The 25,598-nt window shown below is 41.3% G+C and overlaps 1 protein-coding gene across 1 annotated transcript in view; it reads left to right on the top strand.

The window, feature by feature from the left end:
• Positions 1-3,396: 3,396 nt before the first annotated feature.
• cacng2a (calcium channel, voltage-dependent, gamma subunit 2a) overlaps positions 3,397-25,598 on the top strand; it is a 68,499-nt gene continuing 46,297 nt past the window's right edge. The window contains exon 1 of the mRNA XM_044332082.1: positions 3,397-4,817. Within this exon, the coding sequence (XP_044188017.1) occupies positions 4,592-4,817 (226 nt within the window). The 5' untranslated portion in view covers positions 3,397-4,591. The remainder of the gene's footprint in view (positions 4,818-25,598) is intronic.

The following is a 25,598-nucleotide window of genomic DNA, read 5'->3' as shown; positions in this document are numbered from 1 at the left end:
AAACAAAGATGAACCTTCTCATGACCCGCTGATACAGGTCTGATGATTTTTAGTCTCTGCTCAGAAGCTGTTTAACATTATTGAAAGAAGCTGTAAATATTCCTTATTTCTTGTTGTGTAAAGCATCTTTGAGCATCTTGAAAAGACGTCTATAAATAAAAGGAATTTTTATTAGTAGTATTAGTGTTATTTCCCAGAATAAGACATTCATCACTGATATGATGGTGATGTAAATAGCATCCAGTTATGTGTTGAAGTCTCCATCAAGGCACTGAGCTTTTTATCTGCTCACAAAAGTCAATGAAAGAGTAAAATGTTAACTCAATGACTTACATTGATATGGAAAAATCTTTAGCTGTCTGAGAAATTTTCATTTAAAGCTATTGGACAGAGAAAACACAAAAGAGAGTTGAGACAGTGAAAATCCTCTGAACACATTAAGGTTTCCTGCCAATCAGATGTTTTCCAAAGAAAATTACTTCAGTTTTACATTCTCAGCACGAAATATTGTGTTAATTCAACAGCTGGTTACATTTATTTGTATCAATATTTTTTGGCTTACTTCAATATTTCATTATAAGAGATTTTTAAAGTGCTCATCTAGATATAATTAAGACAAAATACTCAGCTTTGAATAATAATTTGTGTTTGATATAGTTTCTGCACTAAGACTTTTAGTTCTTAAAATGGCATCTTTACTTTTATTGAAAAATACAGATTCTATTAAAATATTGTTCATTTCAAAAGTTTTACTGCTCGATACAAGACGTCTCCTACTTCACTATAAAGTCCATTCTCAGTGTTTGTGCACTGGAGGCTGCAGGTCGCCACATCACATTTTCGTATGTTGAATACCGGACGATTGGCTCCAAATTAGTTGTGATGTCACAAATCATGCTCTTAGGTACACATGTAAAGTGAGCACAGAGAAACTTTCTTCCTTCAGCAGATTAATGAGAAAACAAACTCTGCACATACATCATTCTGCACAGAGAAGAGAACAACATGCAACTGAAGGAAGAATAAGTAAAACTCATTTTGGAGTGAAAAAGGAGTTTAAGTAAGAAACCATTTTCATTTAAAGTCCCACTCCATGCAAAAATGTGTTTTTCTTCTTGTTCCTTCAGCTCTCTTCTCTGTGCAGAGTTTGTTTTCACACTAATCTGCTGAAGGAGGAAAGTTTCTCTGTGCTCATCTTTAAATCTGAGTTTCAGGCGTGTACCTATGAGCAGGATCTGTGACATCATAGCTAGTTTGAAGCCAATCGTGGTCCAGTATGCAACTTACACCGATGTGATGTGGAAACTTGAAGCCTGCAGTACACAAACACTGAGAATGGACTTTACAGTGAAGTGGGAGACAAACCACTGCAACTTTTGAAATGAGAAATATTTATATATTCATAGATTTTTCAAAGGAGATGTAGTTTTAAGAATTCTAAATAATGTAATTGAACTTGTTTGTGGAAAAAAACACACACAAATTACTATTCGAAGAGTATTTTATACATCTAAAACGTGTCTTGAGGGGATCTTTAAGCTACAACAAGTGTAAATACATACACTTTCTTGTTATTTACTCAGCCTAATGCTCTGAGCAGCTACTGCAAAATGGATGAACCATGTGAACATGGACAGACTGAAAAAACACCCAAGATGTTATCGTTAGGAGGAAATTAAACATGCATGACTAAAGAAAATTGTATTAAACTGTATTTCCTTAAAGTGGGTTTTGGAGCAAGAAGGGCACAAAGGTTAACTGTCTTTGGATTTTGACACGTGGAGAATATTTGACATATTTAGTTGTGATAAAGATATTTGAACAGCAGGAGGCGACAAACTCCACAGAGGGGGAGCAGAGCTTGGAGGGAGCTGTCCTTTCAGCACCACACACAGGAAGCTTACACACTAATTACACAGGACTCCGTCTTATTTTAAATATATAGCTATATACCGAATGCAACGTTGAGTTCAGAAACCCAAACGCTCCACATGCCTGAACTAAGAGTCCGTTCAGCCTCGTCCTCGTTGCTAATTGTCATTCATGAGGAAGTAACATCATCTAATCAGCGCTTGCAGCAGAGAATGACACCATATCTGCCTTTTAAAGCTGCGAGCTGTAGCCTAAAATTGCAGTTATTCATGACAAGATGTGAGATAAGTGCAGCCCGCAAGTCTGGGCAAAAACAAAACAAAAAAAATGCATTTAGTGAGATTACTTCAGGGAAGAGTAGCGGGGGACATGCGTGAGAGACCGCTGCAACAATTGGATCGGACAATAATAAGCAAATAAAAACATAAATCTCAGCCTGTGTGCACAAATGCAATTCAGTAATCATCCATCCATCCATCTAAACACACACACACACACACACACACACACACACACACACACACACACACATATATATATAGAGAGAGAGAGTCCACCATCGCAACACCCCCTCCTTCCGCCCCCCTCCACTCACAGAAACGGAATTAAAAAATCTTTAATATCTTTCCAGCAACGAGCCACCATAGCTGCAGAGCGGAGAGCACGCGCGCACACACACACACACACACACAACAGACACACACGCGCATAGACACACATACACACACTGTAGGCCTTTTAAACCGTCGCCAGAAAGAAGAAGAAGAAGAAGAAGAAGAAGAAGAAGAGAAACTACCCTGCAGAATTGAGAGCAGCTTCCCTTCACTGACATTACTCATCATCCAAAAAAGAAAAAAAAGAGGAGGGGGAGCGAGGCTAAACTGAATGTACTGAATGTATAGCGCCGCTGACACTGACATCGTGACAACACCAGCTCTGTCTGTGGATCTGTGCAAGTCGCTCTCCTGATTGTGTAATTTTTTTTTTTTTTTTATTTCCTGCAAGCAGCCAAACCTGCACCGGAGAGCGCAGGGAGAGAGAGAGAGAGAGAGAGAGAGAGAGAGAGAGAGAGAGAGAGAGAGAGAGAGAGAGAGAGAGGGAGAAGAAGAAGAAGAAGAAGAAGAAGAAGAAGAAGAAGAGGAGGAGGAGGGGGAAAAAAAGGGGGATTGCAACATTCATCAAAATTTATTTTTCTTCCTATTACATGGCGCAAGGGCTATACAAACGGGACCGTCCTGGGTGTGATACTGCCACGGTGAATTTGGATATCCAAGCAGCAGCAGCAGCAGCAGCAGCATCAGAAGCGGCGGCGGCGGCGGCGGCAGCATCATCCTCCTCCATCCAGGGAAGAAGCATCCTCGGCTGCAGCGGCGCCCACACCGACTCCTCGTCCTCCTCCTGCCGGCTCTATGTCGAGTGATGGTCGGCTTGCCTTGCTGGATGCTCCCCGCTCTCTCCGGATCGTCGACGACCGAACCTCCTCTGACCGCAGACCCCCATTTTCGGCGGAAACCTTCCCAGAGCTATAGGGCTACATATGGAAACTGGGGATCAGAATTTTAGGAAAAAGGAAAATCTAAGCGGTTAATTTCAATTTTATTTTTTATTATTTAGGTTTTTATCGGCTTTCTTTCTATCGGATTTTCTTTTTATGTGTGTGTGCGTGTGTGTTTTTTTAAAAAGAAAAAACAGCCTGCTAATTAATTCATTTATTCGTTGAGCCTTGATTTCCTCATTCCATCGTGTGCAGGGTTGATTTGTGAGAGGAATAATTTGTCTTTAAAACCTCACAATAGCTCGTTATATAAAAAACACACCGAGACTTGCTTTAATTTCCCCGCGACAGGACTTGAATTGGTCCATTTGTTTACTCTTTTCTGCCTCCACTAATATGATAGATTTCCCTGCTGTCCCTCTTTTCCCTCCCCAGTTTATACATCTCCTTGATTTCTTCCCTCTCTGAATAACAAAACATTAGAATAATAATAACAATAGTCTTTAGGATATAGCTATAATTCTGAATTCCTACTACTAGTAAACGCAATGTTATAGCCTCTGACTAAAGTAACTCATTGTAACAGACATATTGAACTGTTGTACTGTAAGCCTGCCATTACTCTTAACCATCTCTTTGCTCCATTTGGGCTCATGTTAATTCAGCTCTTTGCTCAGCTGTAACCTTTACAAGTAAAGAAACAGGTTGCCTAGTTTTTCTCCTTTCTTGCAGGCCTGTAGAGAATAAACCCTGCTTCACTTTGGTTTATCTAACTTCCATTGTTTTGGGGAGGGGGGCTCGGCTCTGCCACTATAGGCTTTAGGACATAATTAATCCTTTATAGCTCAGTGTTGTTAATTCACCTTTTCCTGCTGCAAGTGGCTGTAGTGTAGTGAGGGGCTACATCTGCAGCTGAAGGCCTGCTGAGGTGATCTGCATACCTGAATTTTTCATTTTTCTGGGGGTAGAAAAGTGAGAACAAACAAGAGAGGAGAGTCTTCTCTTCCTCTCTTCCCCCCCATCCAAAAAAAAAACAAAACATCCTCTTTTTTCTCTTGTTTTGGTCCTCACCCAAACGCAACCATAAGGTTCCTACCGCATCCTCCTCCTCCTTCTTCCCTCTCCTTCCGCTCGAGTATATCCCGTTTTTTCGGTTTGGTTTGGTCCCGCAAATTTTCAAATATTTACTTCCTGTACATCAAGAGGAAAGGGGGTCCCCCTTTCATGGAATGCGGAAACATGGGTCTGTTCGACCGCGGAGTCCAGATGCTGCTGACCACGGTGGGAGCCTTCGCGGCCTTCAGCCTCATGACCATCGCGGTCGGCACGGACTACTGGCTGTACTCCCGCGGCGTCTGCAAGACCAAGTCCATGAGCGAGAACGAGACCAGCAAGAAGAACGAGGAGGTGATGACCCACTCGGGCCTGTGGAGGACTTGCTGCTTGGAAGGTAAGAGTTCAAACCTGAATAACTTTCCCACTCACACATGCAACATGACAGGTTCACCAGTTCTCCAAGTGTGTCTTAAAACAACAGTCAGGTGTCCATATGAACAGTGAAAGAGGTTGTGATCATTCCTCCTGTTCATACCGGCTGTTAAAAGATCCTTCAAATGTGTTTTCAGTGTCAGTGATGGAGGCTAAAATCCACAGTGTGTCCACACAGTTATTAAAAGTTGATGTGAAGCTTATATGAGGCTTCAGCAGTCTGAGTTAGTCATGTCAAGTGGATATCTGACACATTTACAGTCTTTTTAGCATCAAATTCCCTCTTTGTGTTTCCCTGTTAAGCTGCGGTGGAAGTATAGTAACAAAAAGAGGAACTTTGGCACTAAAAAGACTGTAACGTTGAAAGATATCTACTTGATTTGACTCAGTCGGACGCTGAAGCTTCATCTTAGCTTCAGATAAACTTTTAAATACATGTTTGCACAGAAGGAGGACTGTGGATTTTGAAGGGATCTTCTAATGGTCAGTATGAACAGGAGGAATGATTATGGCGAGAAAGATTTCATTGTTCATTTGGGTACCTGACTGTTGTTTTAAGACAGACTTGTGAACCCGTCCTTTAATACCAGTGTCTTCCTGGCAGGTCCCATCACTACTAAAACACACATTTTTACTGCTGGATTTTACGCTACTTGTGTACTTTTTCCCCTTCATGCCACTAACAGCGAGGATGCTCCTTACGCCTCTGTTTCCCACATGAAATGCACTGCAAGGTTTGACTGTTTAAAAGCCAGGATGGATACCTATACTGATGGAAAGTGAGCATATATGACTGCATTTTATACTCCTAAACTAGCAGAAATATAAGATTTATGTTTGGGAACCCCCCCTTCAAGGGGTTGCAAGATAAGTCTGCAAGACAAATTTATGTTTGTATGTTTGTTTGCATCATGTCTCCAAAAAACGACCCAAGTGACCCAATCTGAGAAGGTTGCTGCACTTACACATTGCTTAATTTTACGGTGACACAAGACAAAAAAAAAAAGGTTGGATACATATAAAACATCACGACTAAAACTCTCCAGTTAAATCCAAAAACTCTTCTTTTAGCAGCAGGGTGAAGCATGTTTCTAGTTGCAGGTTTTTTGTTTTTTTTTTACAGACCGGCAGCCTGAAGCTGTTGCATAAAAGCCTCCCACACCACTCTGGAACAGTTTCTCTCTCGTCAGACATTGGAGATTTAAATAATGAAATAATAACACATTCACAAGCTGCAGTTAGGGAGGAACCTTCATCATATATCAGCCTGATATATTGGCAAACCAATATACTGGTCTAACCCTAATTAAGGGACTCTGCAGGTGGATCTGTCCCTTTAAAGAGAGTCTGGGCCAGCAGTTTGGACAGGGTGTTTATTTTCATGCTGAAGATTTTTATCACGGTTTAACCTGCACAGTAGAGGAGAGAGATGCAGCCTTTTTCTGCTGACCCGCCTGACAACCTTGATAACGGCGTCGGCGTAAACGCTGCCTGTCACGTAACCTTTGACCCGGCTGCGCTCGCTACTTTCTGTCAAACCCATCCTCCCATCCTGAGCGCAGGTTTGAGACAACCTCCGGCGTCTGCCCCGTCAAACGGAGGCCGGCGTTGTTTCCTGTCATGCCCCAGCGGAGGCGTCGGGCGCTGACTTGGGAGTGCGGCGCTGTAACCTTGTGAGGGCACAGAGCGTTACAAATCTGCTCATCTTCTTAGCTGTGAGATCCTGAAAGGCCGCGGCGGCGTCTGACTTCATGCTCCTCCGGCTCCTGTGACAAGCAGCCAGACTCCGTTCGAAGCTTCATATCGAGGAAATGTTTGAAGTAACAAATCCAATTTAAGTATTATCTCGTAATTGACGGATGGATCGTGTGTATCAAACTCCTGATGATGATGATGGGACAACACTGATTCGTTTATATTTGACCCAGACTGGTAACTGGAGGACACATACGACAGCTATCAGATGTGTTTCAAGTCAAAGTTTCTCTTGTCACAGCCATAAAACCTGCAGGGCTCTGTCTATTTAATGTCATCAGCATCAGATATGTTTCACATTACAATCTTGAGATTTGGAGTAAACTCTGTCACTTTAGTGCTGTGATAGTTAGAGACGAAACAGTTGATTGAAAGGCAACTATTTTGATAATCGATTCGTCATTTTTCAAGCAAAAAAGTCAAAATCCAGCTTCTGAAATGTCACAATTAGCCGTTTATTTATCACACATGACAGTAAATTGAACATTTTAAGGTTTTTGGGCTGTTAGTCCTTCAAAACTAAGGCTGCAACTGGTGATTATTTTCATTATTGATTATAATCGATTAGTTGTTGGGTCTATAAAATGTCAGAAAGTCAGAAAGCCCAAAGTGACGTCCTCAAATGTCTTGTTTTGTCCACAACCCAAAGATATTCAGTCATCTATCAGTTATCAGCTATCAGTTGTTTTCTAAAAAGATGACTCAAAACGATTGATCAAATATCAAAGTAGCTGGCTGAATAATTGTCAACCGACCAATCAATTAATTGACTATCTGTTGCAGCTGTAGTCAACCAAGCAAATTGAAGACGTCACTGAAAAACTGCCATTTTTTCACGACTTTTGAGCATTTTATTGACTAAACAATTGATTGAGAAAATAATCAGCAGATTAATCAATAATGAAAACAAGTGTCATGAGTGCATCTCAGGTTCCGCCAGCAGGAACCTTCAAGAGACACTGAAGTTTTAACATATCAGTTATGTGTCATGTACATCCAGTGTGCCAATAGTTTGTGATCAATTCATTGTGTCTGTATCAATATCTGTCCGATACTCTGAATGCTTGATCAGATTCTTTGATCAGTTCTTTGATGAATTTAATCAAAGTATTTGAGACTTTTGGCTTCACCTGTGAAATGAGAGAAAAAGTAAGTTGTTGAAAATAGTTTCAATTTACACTCAAACTGAAATTCAAATACCCAGTTGGCATTTTGTTCTGATGACGGCGTTTACACCTCAGCTGTTCCTGAGAAGCTGCTCAGGTGTCAACAACATAAAAAAAAAATAAACAAACTGTGATTTCTGTGAGATGAATCCAGATGTGTGTGCGTGTAAGTTTGCGAAGTCGACGTGAGGTGTTTCTGGGGGGAAAAAAGAGCTTCGTTATTCTTACCTGGATAGATAAAAAAAAAGAGATAAAAACCAAATGCTGATACACTGCTGTTGTGTGTAAATGGCTCCTACAATTATTACATTAATGCACATAGGATTAATCACAGCTGGAGTGTAATTGTGACAGTGACTGGCCTTTATCCCTGCCAGGCCATTATTTAATTGGCAAACAAAACGGCACAGAGTCAAGATGAGATCAAAACATTGCACTCTTGGCTCAGTGTGTCGCTGCTCCGAGTGGCACTGTGTCGCTTTTGTATCGGCACAATAAGCCTCTTCCTTTGAATCCAGGATCAAAATGGCAGGAAATAAACCCAGATTTGTCATTTGTGATTCATGAATGATCCACCCGGCCCAGAAGAGGCAAGGGAGTGGGAAAAAAAGGGGGCCACCGCATTTACTTACCGGGGTCAGATTCATTTAAATTCTAATTCAAATGACTTCCTGCTCAGGAAATTGGGTCTTAAAAAGCGAGTACATTTAATTATAGGTAGTTTGAACATTTTAAACTAAAATCAGGGAGGGAGGGAAGGGGGAGGGGGAGGGGGGGGGGGCGGTGGGAGTATTGAAAAATAGAAAAGTACAGAGCCGGATGCAGCTGGAGGGAGGCAGAGATCAGCAGGCTGCTCGCTGCAAAAAAAAACCCAGCCGTGTTTCAACACAGACTCTTCACACAGTCAGGAGGAGTGATATCAAGTTTAACATTTCAGATGTTAATTAGGCTACGGTTTGCAGGCTCGGCTCGATCATTTTCAAAGTGCCAAGATGACTAGTATTCATCTTGGTAAATGAAGTCTTATTGGTAATCAAGGCAGCGAGCGAGAGGCTGCGAACGGTAGAAGTAATAATCCCCGCGTCTGTATCGCAGCAGAGAACACAGACTGTGGTTTGGCAGCGCAGGCCCACACATCCAGCTCACAGAGTGGACACAGGTGGGCGAGGGTTTGTGTTTGTATAACCAGCTCCCGGAAAAGGAGAACCTGTGAAAAAGCAAAATGGGAATACCCACACTGGGTGCTTCAACACCTCGACCTCACAGCTTCACTCGCCGCTCGTCAGAGAAACACAGTAGTCTCACTTGTAGAGAAGGAAAGGATTTGTGTATGTGCAGTTTACTGATCGCATCTTTTATTATGCTGAAAACCTTTTCTGCTTTTGTAAAGTACAATATCAATAATTCAAACAATAATTGTTTGTTCTTAAAAATGTGAGAAAATGTCGATCGCTGTTTCCCAAAGTCCAAGATGTAATCTAAAATGTTTTGTTTTGTCCTGAACGACACACAAGTCCCAAATTACTCAGTTTACTATTATAGAGGACTAAAGAAACCAGGAAGTATTCACATTCAAGAAGCTGGAATCAAATAATTTTGGCATTTTTTAAGAGGCTTAGTAAACGAACAATAGTTATAGAAAAACCAGTCACAAACGAAGTGTTCAGACCAGGCTGAAGCCCTGGCTTTTGACTTGCAGGCAGCATTTCTAAAAATGTTCACCTCAACTTTGGAACTTTGAGCATGTTTAACATCCGACATCATGACAGTATATAAATAACCTTTAAGACATCCTTCATAATGTCCTCCTTCTGTGCAAAAATGCAGCCAGAAGTTTATTTGAAGCTAATACGAAGCTTCAGCCGTCCAATTCAGTCAAATCAAGTAGATATCTTTCAACATCACAGTCTTTTTAGCACCCAATTCTCACTTTTTGTTACCATCTTTCCACCTCAGCACAACAGGGCAACACTGTCCAAGGAAACAAAGACGACTGTGGACTCAAAGTGCATTTGAAAGGGATCTCTTAATAGCCAGTATAAACAGGAGGAATGATCACAGCGAGCAAAACATGTTTCATTGTTCATTTGGGCTCCTGACTGTCGGTTTAAGACAGACTTCCCTCCGCCAGATTTGAGGAGTCAGACGGCAGCTCTGACCACTTCCAACCCTTCTTCATCTAACTATGATCTAAATCTGCATCCAGCGTATTCGTCCTCTGCTTTTGATGTTGTTAAATCTTGTGAAAGTATATAATGAAATCTTGAAACGGTATTAAAAGTTCAGATGTGGCTGCAGACAGTGTGGCTGCAGAGGTTTATAGGACTGGTGAGGCATGAGCACATAACATGTGTGTTGCTGATGAATTGGGCCCCTTGAGGCTGGCGCTCCTCCATCCTATCTGGGACGTCTGTAAGAGCCGCCGCCGCCGCCCCTGAGCTCTCAGCCAGGTGCACAGTGCTGCATTCGCTGCTAATCTGAGGCATTCATCTTCATTACAGCGCCGCCCTCAGGCTCCACGGTGGCTATAGGATGAGCGAGACAGAGTCAGGGAGGCGTGGGAGAGAAACGGTGGACTATGTGATGAAGGAGGGCCACCATGGTGTCTGATGTTTTGTCCTTTATTACCTGTTATATGAAGCTACGTGTCTGTTAAGGTTCATAATTCATCTCTTGGTGCTTGTCCTTCTCCCTCGCTGTGTTCATACACAAGGACCTAAACTATGTGCAGTGCAAATTCCTGCATATTAACAGTGCACATTAGAGCTGCAACGATTAATCGATTACTATTATACTATTGTAACTATTTTTATTAATTGATCAATCTTTTGTCATTTTTTTTGAATAAAAACACCAAATATTTGTTGGTTCCAGGACAAGACATTTGATGGCATCACCTTTTTTGCAAAAAGTTAATAAACATGTTATGATAAAACTAGAGCTGCAATGATTAGTTGATTAATCTTAAATTAATTAGTTGATTAACAGAAAAATAATCTCCAACCATTGTGATGACTGGTTAATTGTCATTTTTTAAAGAAAATAACCCAAAACAAAAAGTTACAGCTTCTTAAATTTGAATATTTTCTGGTTTATTTAGTCTTGATAGTAAACTGAATATTTTTGGACTACTGGTTGGGAGAGAAAGAATTGTCTAATTCAATAACTGCACCTCATATGTCCTCTGCAAGCAATATATAATAAATAATAAATATATAAAAGAAATATGAAATAAATAAGGTTAGACAAAGTGAGAGATCAGGCTATGTATGCCCCTCCAAGCACCACCAATCAGATGCTCATAAGGCGGTCTATATGTAGCCTGAGAGGTAAAACTGAGGGCAAAGAGAGTCACACTGCTGCTCATAAAACCTTTTGCCGTGAGCGCACCGTTAAAGGCAGCATATATGAACATTTCTTCATATTTGTCAACTTAGAGTGTCTCTTATTTGATGATCTGCTAGTAAGAGTTCACTCTTTTCAGAGATTTGAGTAAAACTTCAACAGTTACCCGGGATTTTTACCTCCCCAGTGGACGTTATGACCTCAAGGAGAAAAAAAAAATCAATAATAGATGAAAAATGTTTGCTTACAGCGTAACAGCAAAACATTTACTCATTGGTGTATTTCTGCTTTAGACTGTAGTTTTAAATGTGTGTTTTTAGTCATTTCAAGTCTTTCCTTTTACTGTTTTCTTCACCCAACAGAGATTATTTTGGAAAATTTGCTTTCCCTTGCTTTACTAAAATGGCAACCACTTCAGTATGGCCTCCCACAGTTCCTGTCAATCACCGCAGATCACAGTTCACGCATTCTGCCTCATGATTTTATGTATAAGCGAGTGGGAGTATCAATGTAGTGTACATTCATGCATTTGAAAACACATGTGGGAGTATGTTGTGTGTGTGTGTGTGTGTGTGTGTGTGTGTGTGTGTGTGTGTGTGTGTGTACATAAACATGTTTGAATGTTTGTGACTGTGTGTTTAGCAGAGAGGCGGGATGATGTGAGACAGGCCGCAGAAAAAAAAAAAAAAAAGCAGATAGCAGAGCGGAGCGGCGCAGAAGAGCGGGATTAGTCTCATAGTCCAATCAGATAAGGATTACCCAGCTGGAGTATGCCCACCCAGGCTAATATCCCGGCCCTAAATTGGCATTACACCGTATTATGACATCATTGCTTGCATCGTTGTTTGATTGCCATGGCATCAGCTAATGGTGATCCTTTAAATAAACAAATAAACAAAACGACACTGTACATCCAGCTGCATGGGGCCGGATTAGACAGAAGCTGAGAGCAGCGTGGATAAAAGACGTATTCATTGGCCACGCAGCCACTTGTTGAAGTGAACCCTGAGCTGTTTTTACTGTTTAATTCAGGATAGCATCGCTACTCCGGGACGCCTCTCCCCTCAGCTGATAGCAGCCTGTGTAAAGTGACTGGGCTCTATTGCTACTGCACTGTCACTCTGCCCTGCAGCCGGCGATGGATGGGGTTCATTTTGCCCTCGCCCGCCTTTCATTGGAGCTCCGTTGAGACTGCAGACAGTCACTGCCGAACGCGACTGTTTTATTGGTCTCCACCTTGCCCTCTCTATTGCCCACTAAGGCCAAATTACAGGCTAGACATTACTGGATTAGTTTGAGGCTGGAGACGGTCAGGACAGTGCAGGACTCTGGCCTTTGGGTTGTGTTACTGTCGCAATTTGTTATAATTCTTCACTTAGCATCAACTGGTAGCAAGATATCAGTGTAGAGTTCATTGATTATGTTTTGGTGTTTTCCAGTACTTTCAGGGGCTTCTAATCTCGATTCTTTTCATGCTTGGGGTCGATTCGCTGTTTTGACCAATTTTGCAGGACTGAAACATCATATTTTTAAGCAAACAGGTACTGACTGTCAGTGTGAGATGTTTCTACTAAGCAGATCACATCCAGCTTAATAATCAGTTTGAGTACAGACTGAGCAAAAAGGTTGTGTTTCTTTACAAAACATCAGTCTGATATCGGCAGACTGCAGCTAGCTGGTGTTGGTTACCTGGCAGGTAGGAACAAACTGAACAAAGTAGAAACTATTTGACTCCCGGCGCCGAGAGCTCAGATCAGCGTGCAGATTCATTATCAGTCTGTCGTTCTTGTAGTCTGTCGTAGCAGCTATCATCTACATGACTTTTTGACTAAAAACGACCTTTTTGTACTTATTGTAATAACTAGATTTTCACAATTGAGACATTTTACACATTGTGCAAAAACAAAAATTCAGATTAATCGAATTCATTCAAGAAATCGCCCGGCCCTGCTGTTTCAGTCCTCAGACCTTCATCAAGAAATGTTTCTGAACATTAAATTTCTTGATGAAGGAGTGAAACATTGTTAATAAAGTGAGTGCAAGTGATTGACAGCGTGCAGGTTTTTTAGGTCCTTTCAGTGGTGTAGGTTTAGAGTTGCCGCTGTGGGAAAGGCGTCCAGCCATAGCAACAGAAAAAAAAAAAGAAAATTTGCTTGAGTAAAAACACATTAGAATATTACAACAGTGTAAATCACTGCATTTGAACATTTTGTTCATGTCTGAATCTGATCCAAACCTTCATGCCACAGCGGGTCAGTACAGTACTAGACTGTACAAAATATTATAGGAAAACCATCTGGATCATAAAAAAAGGTGTTGTGGATGTCCGGGACCAGGATAGGTTAGGTGTAACACAACAGAAAAATATTTGCAACAATGCAAATATGACTCAGCTACCTGGACGACTGTATGTCCATTCTCATGTCTTGTCATCGTTTTGAAGTCAAGTCAGGTCAGTTTTATTTTCTGTATATAGACCAATATGACAAATTTGCCTCAGGGGGCTTCACAATCTGTACAACACACAGCACCTTCTATCCTTAGACCCTCAAATCGGATGACAAAAAGCTCCTTTAACAGGAGAAAAATGGAAGAAACCTCAGGAAGAGCAATAGAGGAGGGATCCCTCCTCCAGGACGGACAGACATCTAATCGATTTTGTTTACAAAATAGACCAAAATAGCAAAATGACAATGTGGAAAACGAGGATGACAAAATTATAGATAGAATGTAAACATGTATGAAACAAAGGCATGTATAAAAATGAACTTTAAAAAAGTATATTCTAAAAAATACATGGCGTTGATATTACATCACCAGCTCCTCACAAAGCCAGAAAAAGCTGGATTGCTGAACAAGAAAACACCCAAATGCATTAATCATCAGCGTTAGCACCGGACGTATTGATCCTTTCAGAACAGAAGTTTGAGAGGTAGAAGAGACACTGTTATCATCTTCCTCTTTGTATTTTAACAGCGGTGTTTCGGTAGCTTTTGTGAAGCAGCTTTCGGCCGTCCTGACTGAGTCTCTGAGATGAGATGGACAGTAGACGGGGTGTGATGGCGCGGTAATTGGTTTAGCGTATGATTAATGGCTCCGATGGCTTTGATCGATGGGAGACGCGCTGTAAACTTCGGTGGCACTCTCCCATAAATGCTGTCACTCGCTCTGCGTGGAGACTCCCCCCCCACACACACACCCTCCCCCCCTCCAGTTCAGAGACTGAGGATGTCAGCTATAAATTAGAAAAAAATAGAAATAACAGAACAAACATTAAAAATGGGGACACACATCAAAGAGAAGCAGCATCTCACTCACTACATAATAATTATCCCATCTGACCCCCGACACCTTGTCATCATCACAGCCTGCTCTGCTGCTTGTATGTGTGTGTGTGTGTGTGTGTGTGCATGTTTGTGTGTTTGTGCCTCCAGCCTTGATTTACACATGTTATTTTTAGAAGCAGTTGGTACTGTTGGGTGGGGTCTATCTTTATCCTACATGACCAGAGAACAAATCAATATAAAACATACCCTGGGCTAGTCTCTGTGTAAGCATACTGTGAGTGAGTGCTGGCTGGAGTGGCCGTGGCGCCCAAAACACACACAGTCCAGCATGAAGGAGCAAGAAACAGCATTTCCTGTTAACATAATTCTGTTTAAATACATGGAGAAATTAAATACATACCCTATGTTTTTAAATCACTTTTAATCATCCCTCTTGGCAGTCAAAAATAATGCCAACATGTTTTTTTTAAATGTATTGTTAGTAGTTTTATATTATTAGAATGAAGAAAAAAGTTCATCAAGCTGTTTGATTGACATTAGCTGGCAGATTAATGGTGTTACAAAGTACTGAACGGAGACAAAGTCAACAAACTGCTGTAGCTACAAGTCATAGACAGATAGTGTGTCGCTAACACGGATTTCGAAGAGCAAACCAGCATCTAGTTTACATGCTGTTTGATGTGCTGCAGCTTAGCCTAGCCTGCTAACTGATGTTAGCGGTGCACTTTTCCCCAATGAATGTTGGTTTGGTGGCTCGTTGAACAAACTCAGCTGCAGGACAAGACGTGCGTTCATGTTTGTAAGTTATATAAGAAAGAGACGTTTGCAGGAAAGCTAATGTGAGTTGTTGTTCAGAGTCTGTGGCTCTTGTGTTGTGTTGCAGGATGCAATCAGGCTCAGTGTGACCGTCTGCTCTGCCGATGATAGAACAACAAGTTATTTATTTTTTATTCAGAATTTGATTTGCTGTTTCAAAATTAGGGCTCCAGCTACGTAGACGGATGGCAGAATGGTATTTAATCGAAGTAATGTAAAACTAGGCGCACCATCATGAAATCAAAGAATTTTAAATATAAATTTCTCCCATTTGGTTTTGGATTTTTTCTCTATATAAACATACAATTGTAGTTGGATTTCACTTCTTTTTCTCATTCTTTACTTGAAATATAAACTTCTCAATACATCCGTACATGTTCAAGCCCAAATTTGTCCCAAAATGAATATTAACACCGTGAACAACCCATAGATCAACTTCAGCAACAAAGTTAGCAACAAAAGCTATGGAACGGATGGCTGTTTGTGGGCATGTGCGGATGACATTAGTTCATTGGGAAAGTAGAGGTAACTTTGCAAACAAAGCATTAAGAACAGGCTGAAGCCCTGAGTTTTGACTTGCAGGCAGCATTTCGTACATACATCAACGTCAATTTTTGGAATTTTTACCATATTTAACAAAGACATCCGATATAATAACAGTATATAAATGACAGACAATCACTAAAAGCATGTTATACCCCCTTTGAAAGTCTTTTTTCAATTTTCTGTCAATACAAGTTGACAGAGCTTTTCAAGCCCCTCTAGTGCACAGAGGTCAGAGGTCAAGAGCAAAAGCAGTGAAAAACTGTTTTCCAACACAAGCATCATTTTTAATGTGCTCTCAGCTACTGTTTATCAAGCAAATGTTGTCCCCTTGAAAATGTAAAGTTTCCATGTTAAAGTGGCTTGAATAACCACTCGATTTTCAGTGAGATTGCACTTTGATTACATAGAATTGATCCTCTTACAATGAAAGTGTAATTACCAGCAGGGCAATCTCTGATTCCATCGCAGCAGAGCTCCTCTCCGTTCCACTTCACTGGCCGTATCCTTAAGCTGTGGAAACATCCCAAATAGACCCTGTAGTAAATGATAATTAACTGCAGATACAATCCATTCATTTTAAGGAGGTGCGATTCACTCCTTTTTTTTCTGCAATGGCACTGAGAAAGTACGGCAATCTGCCTTTTGATTAATTGGTGGTGTCCGTGGTGCAGTTCATTTGCAATCTATTACACCGTATTTGCTTTGTGTCAGAACGCAGCCCAAACACACTGCATCATCTCCGAGCGGGAGGAAGGGACGGGGCAGAGTTGGAGTCTGTTTGGTGGCGTTACCTCTGCTGAATGTGTGACTGCTGCCGATAACGATAATGGTAATAACGACGATAATAATGGTAATGATTGTGTAATGGATATATCAGGGTGGTAAGAATCACTACTTGTTTTTGTCTTGTTTAAAGGGCCAGTTCACCCAAATTCCCCAAAACACATAATTGCTCACTCACTTCAAGTGCAGTTTAATTTGGGACTATTTCTCACATTGAAGGGTTTTCTTCTAAACCAGAAGTCCCAATGAAACTGTCTCAGGACATTGTTTCTATAAAGACGCAGCTTGACAAGCTTGGGGATTGGCGTTGTGCTGACGATGGTCCTTTGATTGAAGCCTTCACTTTTTGGCTGTCACTTTTTTTCACATGAAATAAATTCAATGTGTGCAGTCAATCACTTCAGGAAATGGGACTGTTGTTTTTGGCTGCACCATCTTTTGAAAAGCCTGGATTGAAGAGCGCTAACCTTGTTATTGTTCTTAATCTTGTGGAGCTGAAACAATGTCTCAATTAATCAGTTGACAGAAAATTGGCCAAAAATCCACTGGTTACAGCTTTTCAAATACAGTTATTTTCTGGTTTTCTTAATCTTCCCCAATAGTAAACTGAATATCTTTGGGTTTTGGGGCTGTTGGTCGGACAAAACAAGACATTTGAAGGTGTTATGTCGAGTTCTGGGAAATTTGATGGACATTTATCAATATTTGACATTCTACAGATGAAAATGTAAACCAGGAATATAATTGGTAGATAATTAAATATGGGAAATAATCATTAGCTGCAGCCCTGCGTGAAAACGTTTTGTGATTTGGACGAACTGATTGCTTAAACTGTTTAAAGTCATGTTTGTTGTTTTCATGCGTACCACAGAAAGAATAGCTACTGTGATGCAGTAGCTAATAAACAAACAAAAAAACAAACAGAATTAGCTTCAGAGAGGAGACAGAGATGTTCCCACCTCTGAAAAACACTCTTAGCACCCAGTGGGAGAGCTGCTGACAGCTCTGCGACCATCGCGAAAGCCAAACTCCACTCTAGACCGAGAGTCTCCGGTCCGGATCGAGGCGGGAGGAGGGCCGAAGGTTCCTGTAGCCGGACTGTGGGTCACCGCAGGAGAACAGAGGAGGACGGCTGGAGGTAACGCCAGCAGGGCAGTCTGAGCATGACAGATGGAGGAGTGAGCACAGGGCAAACATAGAGGGCAAGAGGGAAGGAAACAGATCTACAGTAATGTTACACAGTCAGTCTGAGAGGATGAAGGTGATCCGGTCCAGATGGCTCAGGATACTATAGGTGTGTATCTGTATTTGAAGTACATATACAAAGCTCTATGGTGTGTTTAGAGATCAGATGTTGTTGGTGTTTGACATCCAATATGATTGATTTGTTTTCTGTGCAGCAATGCAAAGAAACTAGACGGCGTTGTAACTGCAGACAGTTGATCTAAACAAATTGATTTTTTTTTTTTTTTTTTGCACTGCAGGACAGACAAGTTTGCTCCCTCTCACCTTTTTTTTAAAGGAGACATATCAAGCACATTTCCAGCTCTATATTTATCTTTTGGGGCTCTACTGTGATATGTTTGCATGATTTACAGTTCAAAAACCTCCTTATTTATCTTATACTGGCTCTTTATGCAGCTCCTCAGTTCAGCCTCTGTCTGAAACAGGCTGTTTTGACTCTAGTCTCTAGTTTACTCAAAATAAAACTTCTCAAATGCATTCGTCCAAATTCAAGCTCAAATTTAATCCATAATATGAAAGTGGACAACGTGAACAACCCGTGGAACAACATAGCAACAAAGGATATGAAGGAGGAAGTAGAGGTAGCATTGCAAACGAGCGTTCAGAGCAGACTGAAGCCCTGGCTTTTGACTTTCAGGCAGCATTTTTACATAACATTCACCTCAAGTTTTGGCCCTTTGACCATGTTTAACATAGATATCCAACATTTAAAACAGTATAAAAACAGAAAATCACAAAAAGCATTGTATGTGCCCTTAAGAGAATTATTAAAAATGTGAAAAATCATTTCACCAGCATACACTCAACATGGAAAAGACACAGAACTGAAGATACAAGGCTCGTCATTTTCTTTTTTCATCATAAAACACCTTTTATTTTTTTAAAAAAAATGAAAGTAGCAAACCTATTTGACACTTATCACCGCAGTTACAAAATACTGCAACTAATACTGCATAAAATGATGAGAAAATTGGGTAAAAACTGCAAAAAAGCTGCTGTTTGTACACCCCTCCATCTCCAAATCATTGAAAAACAATAACTGCTTAAAAGTATTTACGACACAAATGATATTTCATATTTTTTTCTGAATTATATTTTTGTATTTTTACCCACTTTATTATATTGGCGAAATAAAATAAATAATAAGTCACTCTTGTTATCAGTTGTTTTTTTGGACTTCAGAGGTGTGGCTCGTCCTTTGAGGCATCAAACTGTCCTTTGTGCCTGTCTGTCTGTCTCTGGAGACGTCAGAGCTGTCTGTCAGAGTGATGTGCTCAGATGGTCGTGTTTACCGCGCTCCAGAGTGCAGTCGACGGGGCTGGCAGACCCCACTGTCACAGCAAATGGTGCTGTTGGGAAAACAAACAGTTGTAATGAGACTATACGTCAAATGAGACCAATCCAAAATACGAGATATAAAGAAAGAGAAGAGGTTGTGTCAGGAGTTCATTGTCGAGGTCAGTCTATAAGAGCAGCGGAAGTCGAACCGAATTTTGTTTCCGTTTGCCTTCATTTAAACTCTGAATGACTGAGCTGCACAATCAAAAAACTGTATTGTTGTTTCAGCAAATGTTAAATGCCACCTAACTTTAATTGATTTAGATGCTGTTTGTTCACTCACTCAAATGTCTACCTAGAGCAGCTTGATAGAGCGAGTTGGGTGCTCAACCTGAAGGATGATGATTTAATAGGCTTCCTACAGGAAATTATGTAAACCTGGTGTCTGGGAAAGGCTGACACTCGATTATTCATGTCTGTGGAGGTACATACTGTGACTCTTAGACAAAGCGTCAGCCGAACTGCTGACGATGCTGCTGATTTTTTGCCGGGATAAAAAGACAACGTCGCGCTAATCTGCAGATCAGAGCGAATCAGGGAATTTGTCAAAATGAAGTCACCACTGTTATCATCGCTACATCCTGATGTAGGCGAGGATAAGGTGTTGCTAAGTCCACTGAGGAGGATGATGTAATTTCCAGTCGAGCATGCTGTTTCTCTCCTCCCCCTCTCTCCTGGCCTCTGTGTGTGTGTGTGTGTGTGTGTGTGTGTTTGTGTGTATGTGTGTGTGTGTGTGTGTGCATGCTTGTATGCGAGTGCTCACCTTCATGTCTCTGTATTTCTGAGAGCAGTAAGGAACAGGATGAATTTTTAATGAGGAGCAGCGTGGCTTCCCTTTGCTCTCTCAGATCGCTTTCCAGGACAGGGAGTCTCTCATGATCATAGCAGCATGCACACAGGCAGCTCTGGGTGAGAAAAAGGCACACACACACACACACTCACACACACACACACACACACACACGTACAAACACACTTCACCTGGAAATGAGTGCAGATGTCATGCAGACGTGAACTGCACATGCATGTTTTTTTCCCTCTCAGCAGTGTGGGTTTGAGTGAGTCTGACACATAGACTGTATATAAAGATGGATGTAGTGAGGTGTGTTACAGTAATATTATTACTTCTTTCAGTAACAAGTAGCGTAAAGGATTACAATGTGAAATTCAGTAATTTATTACTAATCCCAGTAACGCTCTGTCACTTTTACACTTGGGGTGTCGGCGTGCTCGCTGTCTTAGTGGGACTGCTGACAGACAGCCCTTCCTCCCGAGAAAAACAACAGTATGGGTCGAAAATTCAGCCGCCTAAAACGACTTGTAGTTACGTTTGAGTGATGGACGCCATCCAGCGGCCGTAGTAATATGACCTGGAGAAGTGACGCAGTTCAGGTGACAAATTGCCTTATTAGGAGGTGGTGGGTCGGGTGGATGGCTAGAGAGATAAATGGCAAAAAGTGGACTTAGCTGCAGGAGACCACTGTTTACTTCCTGTTTCCAACTGGGACAGTTTTTAAAAGCTACGATTGTTGTGGTGTTTACTGTTGCCATGACAATGAAGGTTGCCTAACTTTAAGGAAGTAACTTTAACCCACAACACGTTTCAAGTGGTCATTTTAACCCAAACCCTAACCCTAACCCTTAACCCAAACCATGATCTTTCACTAACCCTAAACAAGTGGTTTTTGTGCCTAAACCTAACCAGACCTTAACCACAGCGTGATCACACTAGTGATTTGTGACGGTTTAGCGGCGACATATTAGAAAACGCTCCTAAGGGTCATTCTGGAGAGCATGGACAATCGACCTGTATGGTCCTTATGGTATTATGAAGATGTGTTGGCGCCAGCGGTCTTATTCACATGTTGTGTGTTCTTAGGCGGCTTGCTAACGTTAGCCACAGGCACGCCTACGTTCAGGAGTCACCTGACGGTGGTTGAGTTCAGAGTTGGAGGGAATGTGAATCATGCAGTTGAGGTCGGGACTTCTGGAGTGCTGTGTGCAATCATTGAGGCTACGCTAACGCTAGCTGTTGGATCACTAGCTAGCTATAAATCCTTCCAAACTGTATCCTGCCTGCTTGTTAAACCACAAACGCCTCATTTTCTCTTTGAACGTGTTAAAAACAAAAGATGCAGTGTGTGAGTGTGGAGGATTAAACGAAACTTTGAGTAATGAAAGTAAAGTAACGAGTAATATAACACGTTACTTTTGCTACTGAGTAGTGAGTAATGTAATTACTTTTACAATGAGAAATGTGTAATTAGTAATTAATTATAATTTTCAAGTAACTTGCTCAACACTAGTAATCAAGTAGTATTAAACTTAGTGAAATATTGCAAAAATAGTGCGACTCAGTGTGAGTCGCAGAGCCGGAGAGAGCAGCAGGTGAGCCAGCTGTCAATCACAGCTGTCAATCACAGCTGTCAATCAACGCCCACACGGCAGACATCAAAGCTACTATAAGTCTTCAAATCTTATTAACAGAGCAATAATTTCCAAAATGACCACCAGCACACTTGTTAGAGGGTCTGAATTCAGAGATTGAGACCATAACGACTGTTGTGTTTCTAGAGAGACGTTAACTTTTAGAATGGGAGTCAATTGGAGCATCTAGCGGCCGTCGGTGGTAGCTGGTAGTTGCTGCTTGGTCTGACACTGGTGTTGCTGTGACATTTTCTTGAGCCTTAGTTGTGTGTGTTTTTGTAATCAGTCTGTATTGTGTCATGCCGTTACATCACCACGGAGAGGCCCGACGCTGCGCTGCGTCTGTCTGTAGCATGACTGCGTGAACAACTTGTGAAAATGAATCTTTTATTTACCCACAGTGTTCCTCATACCGCTCGCTCCGGGGGCAGCCACTGGCAGACAAAGAGTCAGAGCACAACACTGTAGTATTGAAGGCTGCGTGTCTGGGAACTGAAATAAACTGAATATAACTGCCTACAGGGGGGTTCACACCCATGACTTCCATTCCCCAAACCACATGTCTGCATTGATCACTCAACAAAATCTAATCATCTTTGCCCTTCATGGTTTCATGCCAATTTGAGTCAAATTAAAACGATAAAATGTTGAGAATTAGCAGCACAGTCTCATTACATTTTTGGTGGAATGAGCCCAGGCTGTGAAATGCAGGTCACATGTTGTGGGCATGTGGACGTTATGAATGAATACGATGGTGTATCAGTCCTAATATGTCACTTTTTAGTACGTTATTGTGCTGAATGTAAACACATTTCTCTGCAAAACATTTTAATCAGTTAACAAAAAAGTCAAACTTAAGTGTTTAGTGTTGTTTTAGCACCAACAGTCGGGATCTTTGCTTAAATAAAGTATAGAATCAATTAAAATAAGAATAAGGATCTAATAAAGCATTCATTGATAACTTTTAATACTTAGTGTTCAATATCAGTAAAACACAGTTTGGTCAAAATTAAAAAGTAAGTTATTGATGAACCAACTCTATATCTGAGCTGTTGAGATTAAAGATTTACATTTCACAGTTAAACCACAAAATACCTCAAATTACAAGACTATATGCCAACAACGTTTGACTAAATGATCAATTAAAGAGTATAACGAGAGTTATCAGATATTTCCCTCTCACTGTAAACTGAACACAGAAACTCAGGACTCTCCTAGAGAATGTAACGATCCTATAGGTTTATATTATGACCACCAGTTTCAATTATTTCAACTTTGTTTTTCAGAAATCGCGTTTTGTCTGTGATTTAGTGGGACGGCTAAGAACACTACAGTACCCATGAGCCTCGGTCGCCAATGCTATGGAGAAAGAAGCCATAGACGCGAAAACGCATAATGAATTCAAAACGCTTTGACGCAGAAATTAACGGCAAACTGATTCACGCTGTAGATTGTAAAGTCAGTTTTTCTCAACACTGTAATCTTTAGCTTCGTGTTTGGATGTTTCTTGCTGAAATGCACCTTGGGAGTTGTAGTTAACTTCTACCCTGAAATTTTTTTACGTCCACATGTCTTGTACCTTCGACTTGTCAGTTTGTAATGCCGTGGAGTCACAACTTTGCTCTGCTGTGTGAGAATCTGTACCTGTGAGTGTGTTTCACGGGTTTTACAGCTTTCATGGTGCGGCGCAGCTTTGATGAAACGCCGTAGCTGTCAGAAAGTCCTGTTTTATGGATCCTTTCGATAGATTTTTCAGCGAACATCGTCCATAGTAAAAGAATAATTGGTCATTATCTTGTACACAGATTGTCAACTACAGTGTAATTGGTGGTGCTGTTAGTGGTAACTGGCTTTTCAGCTTTGTAAAATCAAGCGAAAGTAAAGGCCAACAGAGGATTTGTTTGCGTACACTCGTCATCTGAAATATTTTTAGCTTATTAGAGAAAAACTGAAATTCCTCCGCTCTGTTTTCTTTGTTACACCCGCTTTGATTCGCTGCATGTGTATTAATTTCACCACTGCTGTGTATGTGCCCTTGAAAGGTCACTTGACAAAATGGACATTTTGCTGATCACTGTACATATTTCATTTCTCTCATTAACTATATGGAGTCAGACAAGCTCTGTGTGTGTGTGTGTGTGTGTGTGTGTGTGTGTGTGTGTGTGCGAGAGAGAGAGAGAGAGTGAGAGAGCGAACGGCAAATGTAGGTCACACTCTTCTCCGAACGTCATCTGTCAGAAATGTGCTTGTAGTACGCAAAGAGACAGGCTCGTCACTGCAAACGCTAACCACATAGAGGCTTAATTAAAATGATTACCCAATAGAATTAAGTGCCGATCACACAGCCTGTCATCTCCTCTAACCCGACCCCCTTACCCTTCTATCTTTCTCTTTTTCTTTCTTTTTTTTTTTTTTTTTTTTTGGAGAGGCCACAATATTAAATTTCCATAGCAGCTGCATGAGGATTTAACTGAAGCGAAGGATGGGAAGAGGAATCAAAAGAGGCAGTGAAGAATCGGCGGGGAGAAAACTGTGTGCGAGACGGCGTTTGTCTTATAACAGGTTGTGAGAGGAGGGAGGGAGGGAGGGAGAGGATGAGGGTGGGTTGTAAGCACACACACACACACACACATATAAACACACACACACACACACATATACCCAACAGCATTTACATAGATGTAATGAAACAGGAGAAATGGATGAATACATGCCTCCCATCCATCTAGCCATCTTGCTGCCTGCCTGCCTGCCGGCCTTCCCTTAAACTCCCCCCCCCCCCCTTTTTCTTTTTTTTCTACCTTCCTCCTCCCAGCATGCCGCGCTGCTCGCCGCTGCAGCAGGGCAAGAGATGACATGTGGACACTCAGTGAATTGCCAATCGCCACCGAGAAAGAGAGAGAGAGAGAGAGAGAGAGAGAGAGAGAGAGAGAGAGAGAGAGAGACTGAGGGGAGGTGGTTTGACGCATCCAGACTGCAACCATTGGCTTTTTCTTCCTACATTAAAGATTAGAAAAAAAAGAACTGCAGAGAGGCACTACACTGAATACTGGATGTATCCCTCCCCTCGCTTTCTCCTTTCTCCAAGTCTCTCCCCCTCACCCCTATGCTTCTCTGACCCTCTCTCACGCTACCTCACCCCTCCTCCCTCCCTCCCTCCCTCCCTCTCCCTCTCTCTCTCCCTCTCTCTCTCTCCCTCACATAGTTTCAGCTCAGGAAGAGAAATCAATACCCACAAATTAATCATTCTGCCTTGGGCAGTGCAAGAGAGGAGGTGGTGGTGGTGGTTGTGGTGGTGGTGGTGGTGGTGGTGGCGGGGGGGATAATGTCTCGAGACGTTAAGAATTTGGGGATTTTGGGACCACACACACACACACATATATATATCCTGACTATAAGAAGAAAGTCTGCAATAGGTGTGTTGAAACTAAAGCAACACAGCTGTGAACTTTGGGGGTAAACAGACACCTGCAGGATCATTGACACTCTTAAACTTTTCTATTTTCTTTCCAGGTTGTATTACAGTGAAAGTTCATGCCGATGCTAAAGAAGAGCCAGCTGTCGTAAAACGAGGCAACGTTCACGTTAGAGATGCAACGAATAGTCGGTTAATCGATTAGTCGATCGTCAAAAAGTTCATCTGCAACTGTTTTTATAATTGAATAATCGTTTCAGCCATTTTTAAAGCAAAAATACTAAACATTCAGTGGTTGCAGCTTCTTAAATGTGAGCTTTTCTGTGTCATACATGAATATATTTGGATTTTGGACGGTTGATTGGACAAAACAGGATATGTGAAGATGTCTCTTTGAGCTTTAAGAAATTATATATATATTTTATAGACAAAATGTTTAATCGAGAAAATAATTGGCAGATTCATTGATAATGAAAATAATCGTTTGTTGCAGCCCTTCTTCACTTGAAGTGTCTTTCTTGGTTATTGGTCATTTTATATGTTTGCAACTTTGCAGCAAAATAAACGAGAGTAAGGCAGCGATCAGACTGACAGTCGAACTGCGTGAAAAACGCAGCCTG

Source organism: Thunnus albacares, chromosome 17 (genome assembly GCF_914725855.1).
Source record: "Thunnus albacares chromosome 17, fThuAlb1.1, whole genome shotgun sequence".
Lineage (NCBI taxonomy): Eukaryota > Metazoa > Chordata > Actinopteri > Scombriformes > Scombridae > Thunnus > Thunnus albacares.
This window is presented reverse-complemented; position numbering and strand designations above follow the sequence as displayed.